At 35.3% G+C, this 8816-nt stretch overlaps 1 protein-coding gene across 1 annotated transcript in view; it reads right to left on the bottom strand.

Moving 5' to 3' along the window:
- Positions 1 to 4000: 4000 nt before the first annotated feature.
- LOC103054358 (guanine nucleotide-binding protein G(q) subunit alpha) overlaps positions 4001 to 8816 on the bottom strand; it is a 125022-nt gene continuing 120206 nt past the window's right edge. Inside the window, exons 6-7 of the mRNA XM_088129944.1 lie at positions 7255 to 7408; positions 4001 to 6233 (exon numbers count right to left, since the gene is read on the bottom strand). Of these exons, the coding sequence (XP_087986070.1) occupies positions 6043 to 6233; positions 7255 to 7408 (345 nt within the window). The 3' untranslated portion in view covers positions 4001 to 6042. The remainder of the gene's footprint in view (positions 6234 to 7254; positions 7409 to 8816) is intronic.

The raw sequence follows: 8816 nt of genomic DNA, 5'->3' as shown, positions 1-8816 counted from the left end.
AAAATCTAAAAAAAAGTATTGTCTATAAAATTGTGGTAACTGCATTCAAAGGTTTACTTCGAAGGAAATACAAGAAGAGTGACCTACTTGCATGAATGCAGGCATACTAAGAAATACTGGGATTATCTATGTTTTAAATGCCATTAAATAACGTCATTTAACCACAGTTAAAATATATTCCCATATGCTAGAAAAGAACAAAAATGTGCTGCTGATGGAGTCATGCCTTACAACCAAGGACTAACGTGCAAATGAGCTATTGTGAATTATTCCTGGACAATTCAACAGAGGGATCAAAGCAGAAAAATTTATAGCAGATAGCAAACACAAAACTCTAAATTAGGGGCTATAATGATGTGCAAATGAATTTCCAAATTAGAATCAGGCTACAAATGAAACAAAAATATACATTGAATATCAACTATGAGATATAAATGTGGGCTAAAAAGCTATTTACAAAAGCCAGGAACCTGTCTAAATAACAAGAATTAGCCATCTGCAATATTTTCCATAATTTGAGGTCAACAATATGATGGAACTCCAAAGCCATGTTAACTATATGATTACATTTTCCCTAAAATAGGGCCTTAGGGAAGAGGTAAGCAATGTCAAGGTAGCAGCCATAGCCATTGCACATGAAAAAGCAGTGGGGCTTCAATCATGTGGTTGTGGGCATAACCTTGCCTTTTTTGACCCCCCTGCAGACACCCTTGTATAGGGCCTTATTTGTCTATGTTCACCACTTGTGAAATGAAAGTACTGTTGTTGTAGGCATGTAAACATACTTCTTCTGTATATGTTTTGTTTTGAAATACGGTAGAGTTCCAAGGAGAGGAGCACATCTTTATCATTTACTTTGTACATTTTATTTTTGTTATATGTTTTAACATTTAAATTTTTCTTTTAATCATTTAATCTGTCTTTTGTGAAAATTCCAAAACAAATGGGAGAGGTCAATGGGTATGTCAAAAGTCATTTGAGGCTCACTGCCAAAAGCTGTAAAAGCTTAGCTGTCTCTTTAATATGCAGATGTTTTCCCCTATCATTTCTATTTTGGCAAATCATGCAGTCATTCCTGACTGATATATAACCTAAAAAGTCTGTTCCCTTTTAAACCTGATAGTCAGGGGGGAAAAAAAAAAATCCTGCCATGGTACCATTAAAATGAAACTGGTTCATGTAATCTTCACAATGAAAACACTTCTGAATAAAAAAGGAAAATCTTCTTGTCCATTTATTCATCCTTTGTACGTCTGGACTTCTATTAACATATGAGGATGGCAGGTTTCAAGAAGTTTAGAAAAAGAGCAGCCATGGATGTCTCCTCTAGTAAGAAAATGTATATGCTCGGATATGATCCATCAGCTTTCTTACACAAGCCCCATTGAGTTGAATGGGAGACACTGTTGCACAACTTCCAGTAAATATAAAATGTATTGAGAACAAATTTCAAGCAGACTGGGATCCTAATAACCATTAAGACACAGCTTTCCAAGAAACCAATTTGCAGTGTTACATTGTTTTGGCAAAGATACACATCTTGTTAAGTTTACTTTGGGCCACTTAGGAGGCACTAATATCTGGGCTCAAAATCTGTTAAGGCGTATACCAAAACAAAACAAAACCCCATAAGCACCCTCTCCCTAACCTTCAGATAATAAATCACAAATGGGATGAGCAGTATCACTTTAAAGTAAAAATCTGTGATGCACTTTGATCTCTGGCACAAAGCAATGTTGTGATGACAATTCAAAGTTAGATTGCCTTGGTATGTCAAAGTTCTCCTTCCAATTCAGAATATCCCTTACTCCCACAAAAAATTCTAATTTACCTATACTACAGCTAAAGAAGACAGATTATGTCACTTTTAAGTTCTTTATTATGGAAATTTAAAAATACAGGGGTCTGTAGGAGAAGGTCAAGACGGTGGCCACAGTTGAGTTTGCCACCTCATTTTTTTTGATTCTCCCCCCTTCAGATGCTTCCAAAATTTTTCTAAGGATCCATAATAAAGAACACTTCCATATCCCAAAGCAATTTAACCTCTTCTGTTCTTTCCTTCCTTCAACCTATTTTTTAAAAAAAATAAAGGAAAAAAAATCCACTTAAACTGGAAAGGTCTGTTTATTCCCTTTTAAAGAGAAGAGATACTGTCATACACCAGGTATGGGAATTAGTTACAACTTCCATTCATTTCAAGATGAAAATGTTTGGTAGGCCTGGGTTCTGACCTCTTCTGACCTCACACAATCACAAGCCCAGCACCTCTCTGCTTTTTCATGCTTGAGTGAGGCTGAAGAAAAGTTTCACCTGCTTTAAGAGTCTCATTAACATTAATGCACGGATTCCTTCAGACAGATATGATTTTTTTGCAGGCTCATACAGAAGCCTGAAAAATGACAGCTTCTTTAATTAACAGCAGATACTGGGCTCCCTCTTACAAGGGGCTCAAAGCATTTTTTCTGAATTCTTTCGAAGGGCACACCACCGTCATGTGCAGTCCTCAGTGAAGATCTGGTAAATTGGCTTTGAAATCCTGGACAACAGATACAAAGTCACTTTCACAAGGTCACTTCTGATGAAAAAGATGAACCAGGGCTACTGGCCACACTTTCTGGCCACTTCCGTATCCGCGTGACATCACTTGTTCCTCTTGTCCATTCAGAACACTGAGAGGAAAGCTCTGTAAACTGAGTGAGGGGTTTGCCATTTCAAATGCTGCACAGAGATTCATCTCCTCCAATAGCAGTCTTCCTTGTTGAGATATTACAAGGATCCAGTAAAATGGGTAATGCCATATAAATAATACCTCAGGTTCCATTCTTAAGTTCAATGGATACAAAATGGTTAAATAAACAATAGTTCCTTTGTATGATATCCTTCATTTGCATCAGCATCGGAAAAAAATCCCTAATCCTGTAAATTGTGTGTCATTTTTTTTCCTATAGTGCCTATTTTAGGATTAGTTTTGACATTCCAACAAAAAACACTTATAGAAAGTATCAACTGCAACATTGTTACATTTAAAGAAAATTACATTTTTTTTTCCAAATGTTAGTTTGCACTAAATTTTGAAATATGACATACTTGAGGAAGTGTGATCAGAGCAATCAGTTTTTTGGGGTAATAGATGAAAACTGCTGCTAAAATGAATTCCTAGGAATCCCCTGGTAGCACAAAGCATTTGTATGTTTCAAATTCCCATCGTGTGTTGGAAATACAAGTACAAAAAACAGCGTTCAAATGGAATACATGTTGAAATGTGTGCCCCGTATTTAAGAGTGGTTCCAACCCATTTTTCATGATCATGCTGTTGCACCTGGAGATTTAATTGTAAAGGGGTTCCATTTAGCCCCTCTTGTGAATAGATTCGACACATGCCCCTATCACCTTATAAAAGCACAGGTTTTATAATACAGAGCTGCCAGCTCAGTGGCTCCAGATACCTTATAATGCCTTAATATAAAGTGGCCACAGAGAATCTTCATTGTGGTAAAAAAAAAAACCAAAAAACCAAAAAAAAACCCCCAAACAATTGTTTTTGGGACTATTACCACGAAAAGACTGGAGATGCAAACTAACCTTTTCATCTGCCAAAGAACAATGCAACCTGACAAGAAACAGCTTAAATTAATCTGTATGTATGCTTGCGTATGTGGGTGTTTCCACTCCACTTCTACTCAGGGCAGTGCAAATGATTTTATACTGCACAATGCTAGTACCGCTCTGAACTATAATAATTGTTTGTAGATAAAAATTAAAAAATCCTAGTCAGAAATAAACTGACAAAATGTACATTCTTCTCTGTTAAAAAAGTAAATAAAATAACATTATTTAAATTGTGAATTATCTGTAAGACATACATTACAATTACATAGATACATATCAATACAGCACATTCAATCTGCCCAAAATGATTACAAAGCCAGTAAGGATGCTGATATATATATATATATATATATATATATATATATATATATATATATATATAACACAATGATTATAGCATTCATAATTGCACTAGGCCTACTATTTTAAAATTACAAGATTTCATAAGGGAACAAAAGCAACCCAAGTTTTCATAAATTTTAACAGAACGAATTAAGGGTCAATAAAATCTTATTAGTATATGTTGTAGATTATCCATGAACCATTTTCTTAAGAATGTTATACTGGGAATCTGGTCCTTGTGCCAGTAATACTAATGCTTGGCAGATTGCTCCTACAGTTTAGCAGTAATTTATCGTATTCAGTGTCTCCTCTGCCCCAAAGTCTAATGCAGAGAATTTATTTTAACCCTAGAGTTGCAAAAATCACCTTTTAGAAAAACTAGTCCAATTTCATATCTGAGTCTTCTACGTCATGTGTACAACTCTCCAGACTGACCATTTTTATTTACAGAGTTGTTTTACACAAAACTTTATAAATTTGATTTCAGTCCAAGGTACCAAGAAAGAGGGGGGGAGAGAGAGAGAGATGTTCACCAAAGCAGGTGCGGTTCTTTTCATTCCATTATTAAAACTGATATACTTACAGTTCAATCCTATGCCTCTTTGCTCGGAATGCATTTTTCTGAATCCATTGGACTTGTTCGCAAATAATTATGCATAGTAGGGAAGGTTTAGCCTTCCATTTTGCCATGTCCCACACAGATACAACTTTATATGTACATACTCTCTCTCTGTCTTACAAAGGGTCCCATTTAAAAATTATTTTAATTTTGTCTTTTCCCATTAAACATGCCTTAATAAAGAAGGAAAATATGAACACTGTCCAATCTTATGGCACTTTAGATATTAAAACTGTGAATTAGGCCATATGCATATGTATGTAGCACCAATTTTCACTTGTAATGTTGAGAGGGGAATGCTTGGCATTGAGAAATGGAATGCTTTTTAGTAGAAAGAAGAAACAAAAAAGCTAAAATCTAGTTGCTTTAACATTTGGCAGTTGTCTGGAAGAGATTCCCAATCAGTTAACTTGGCATTTTAAATCACCATCTTACATTTTGTATTTATTTTTATTTATTTATATATCAAATTTATATCACTGCCCAACTCCCCCACAAGGAGGGACATTTACTATGTTTATAAGAAAAAAAGAGCCAAATCTGGCAACATAGTACTTTGCAGACAATTAAAAAAAACCCTGAAATTGGGATGAGAAATCTAAATAGTCTGCTTAATTTAAAAATAAATCAAAACAGAAGTTCCAGGCTACTGTAGCTCCATGGTATATATTTGGCAAGGAAGAAAAAGAAAAAGGAAGGGGGAGGGATTTTTTTTTAAAGAATGGTTTTGGAAGAGAATGAATGGCAATTACAAATCAAAAAGCTATCCTGCTTCAAGAAATGTTCCTCTTTCTTAGTAATTTGTTGCTGTGTTCTGTGGTTTGCTGATTTCCTATGGTACAATTATAGATAAAAATCTTTAACACTGCTATAATCACTATTCCCAATGAACAACATTCCTTCAGTGCAAAGTTGATACCAAAAGCTAGGTATACTTTACATTTGCCAATAAATAAATAAAATTAGGGTATCAATAGATTCGATTCCTCATAAAAGTAGTTTCGGATGGCTTAAAATCTAGTGACAGTTTTTTTTTTTCACTGATCTAAGGAGGAAACCTGGAAATGAAACTTGTGGGGACAGGTAATTGTACCTGAAAAAATAAATCAAAACAGACAAAGGCAGAGACAATAGGAGGGAGACCCCAACTTGATTTTGCTTCAGTCACAACAACAAAATCAACCCAAACCCCTATTCTTATGTGTGTGCACAACTGAGAATTTAGAACACATTAAGTCACAAAATTTTGACTTAAAAAATGAGGAAATGTGCTGTGAATGTAGTTCAGCATCTTTTTTTTCCTCTGTAAAATTTAAATAAAATTGTAATATTTACTACAAACTCTGCAAATATTAACAGAGTCCAGGCCAGCAATAAATTAGTATGATGCAGATCATTTTCACAGATAATACAATCCCTCTTGAATATCTTCAATTGCCCAAAGCGGGTGGGTGGAGATCTAAGAGGCACAGTTAGACCAAGTTGTACTCCTTCAGGTTTAACTGTAAGATAGTGTCCTTGACAGCAGCAAAGACGAAGCGGATATTCTCTGTATCTGTGGCACACGTGAAATGGGAGTAGATAATTTTTTCACTCTCAGGATTCAGATCAACAAACATCTTCAAGATAAATTCTCTTGCTGCCTGTGCATCTCGTTGAGGTCCTGTTACACCAGAAAAGAAGTATATTGAATTTATCTTTAGAAAAGGAAATAAATGGCTATTATTACATTGTGATCTCTGAGCAAGAAATGAGGACTGAATATTGAAGGATGGAAGAGCAGTTGTAGTCCTCCAGACTTTGCAAAATGCCACATCCTAACATCATCAACAACCGTGTAAAGTTGGAGAGTTGTAACTTAACCAAAGCTGGTTAAAAACAAACAGAAGGCAAGAATTTCTCAGTACTTTAGAATGGGAGCTAAAGTACTCCAATACTTTAAGCAAATAAAACGAATACAGAGGGAGAAATGATTGAGAAAGAAGATAAGTGCCTCAAAATGATCTCATTTTAAAACAAGATTAGAGTGACTACCATTGGGAGACAGATGAATACTCGAAGCAATGTAGCCATTGGGAAAGAAATCTGTCAGCTTTCCAAGGGTGGAAGGAAAAGTGAGGAGGAAAAAAACTCCTTTTCTTTGCTTCAATTACTGGAAATTTTTTCAACAGGTGCACTATCTTTCTCAATAAGTGGAGGGACAGGGCATAGAATATGTAATTAGCAATTTAACAAACCACATCCTTTTAGTAAGACATGAAAGTCTCCTTGCGTAGCATCTGAATTTGAATTTTCCTATTTTGTTAATCCCATGAGATTAGGAAGAATGTCAGAGATGTTAAACTCCATCACTCTGATTATGTACATATAACAAGATAGTTTAATACACACAACCTTCTCCAGTCATATGGATAGTATTTCCTCCACCTCAAATCTTATTCAGATGAACTGAAGACACAAACCATGTAGAAACTGAACACACAACCATGTTCAAGGGTTAACAAACAACTGACACTCTGAACATGTAATTAAGAATGCACCGTTTAATTCGAAGTTTTGGAACGGTGGCTGTAGTATCAAAGAACCTCAGAAGGCAAGCTTCTTCTCTTCTATCAACTCTATAATGTTGTATTTTTGCTATTGTACTGTTTGCACACAATATCTTAAAAAAGAAACAAACTTACCATCATACTCTGGGAAATAGTCAACTAGATGTGAGTACATTATTTTTTCCTCTAAAAGATCTTTCTTATTCAAGAATAGAATGACTGAAGAATTCTGGAACCAAGGATATGTGATAATTGTCCTAAATAGTGCTTTGCTTTCCTCCATTCGATTCTGGAAGATCAAAAAATAGTTAAGTAACATTAATATACCTATAGTGAATGTTTCAAAGGCATAATTGCATATATTGTATTTTAATGAATTTTATCTCTGCTGTAAACCACCCAAAGTCATTTCAATGAGATGTGTGGTGACCAATTTGAGAAATAAAATAAAAATAATCTGCTCATATGTTTTTGTTTGTTTGCCACCCAGTGTTTCTTGGATAGATGGGCAACCATATAATTAATAGGCATAGGCATAGGCATATGAATGAATGAATCTGGAGTTCTGTTTAAATCCCAAGGTTCAATTCATCCAGTCAACTAGAAAATAGCTGGAGGTTTGCATTCTCTTTCATCTTCCACTTCAGCACATGGTTTCTCCTTTCAGTTTCTTGTTTAGCACTAATCATAGGTTGAAGTGATTTCCAAATCAGCCTAGTAGACTTAGTATTTTCTCTCCAACCCGAGACATCTGGGGAAGAAATGGAGAATTGAAGATGGCTCTGCTTTTAGGGCTGACAAGTAGACCAGCTCTTTGTAATTCTTCTCCGGACAAGGAGCGAACTTGAGAACAAGTGCTCCATACAGAAGATTGCAAGACAGAGGTCTCTGGCGTGTTTGGAGCTCTGGCAGATGAAGGAATAGCCATCTTTCCCAAACCATGGTCAGCGCCTTCAAGGATGCTGGGTTTGCATACTTCCTTTTCTAATCACTTTTGAAAATTGCTTGTTAACTACTTTTTAGCTATTAGGAACCTTTGGATTAATAAATCTGAAAACACCAGGTGAGTTTCCTTCAACCCTTAGCAAACCAAGTTTTAAACACAAGTTTAAGGACTTAAAAAAAATCGTGTGTGTGTGTGTCTGGTGGAATAAACAGCAAAAGGGTGATGAGAACTTTGGTTTTGGAAAGTTGTAAATGGACTAAGGGTCCAGATGCATTTGAAATAATATTTTAGAATTAATTAAAATAATCCTTCCCATAGGAAAATGTTTTGTTTGGAATTCTCTTTAAAAAAACGGGATAGGATGAGACCTTGAAGGTTGGACACTAGAGGGAACCAGAAGGAACTAAAGAGTACAATTAAAGGAGAAGAGCACTTAAATTTGACTTAGTAATACACAATGAAGCAAAATATTTTAACTTTGGACATACTGAAGGATATTTGTGAACAATGGACCCAGAAGTTAATTTAAAGAGTGTCTGCCTCTTTAGATAGACTGTGTTTACAAGATGTTATGAAAGAGGAACATGTTTTCCCTGACAAGATTGAGACTGATCTGAAAGTAGATATAAAAATGACAGGCTACAAGAATGATATGGAAAAAGAGGCTACGCTGGATATTCAAATGAAACTGGCTGATGTCTTAATAATTAAAAGGGATATACAAATAATAAATCAAAAGAGGACCTGGATA

This window comes from Python bivittatus, unplaced genomic scaffold (genome assembly GCF_059951505.1).
Source record: "Python bivittatus isolate LINGU-HERP-01145 unplaced genomic scaffold, Pbiv_v1 ctg000850_np1212, whole genome shotgun sequence".
Taxonomy (NCBI): domain Eukaryota; kingdom Metazoa; phylum Chordata; class Lepidosauria; order Squamata; family Pythonidae; genus Python; species Python bivittatus.
Note: the sequence above shows the minus strand (reverse complement) of the source record. Positions and strands in the feature narration are given on the sequence as shown.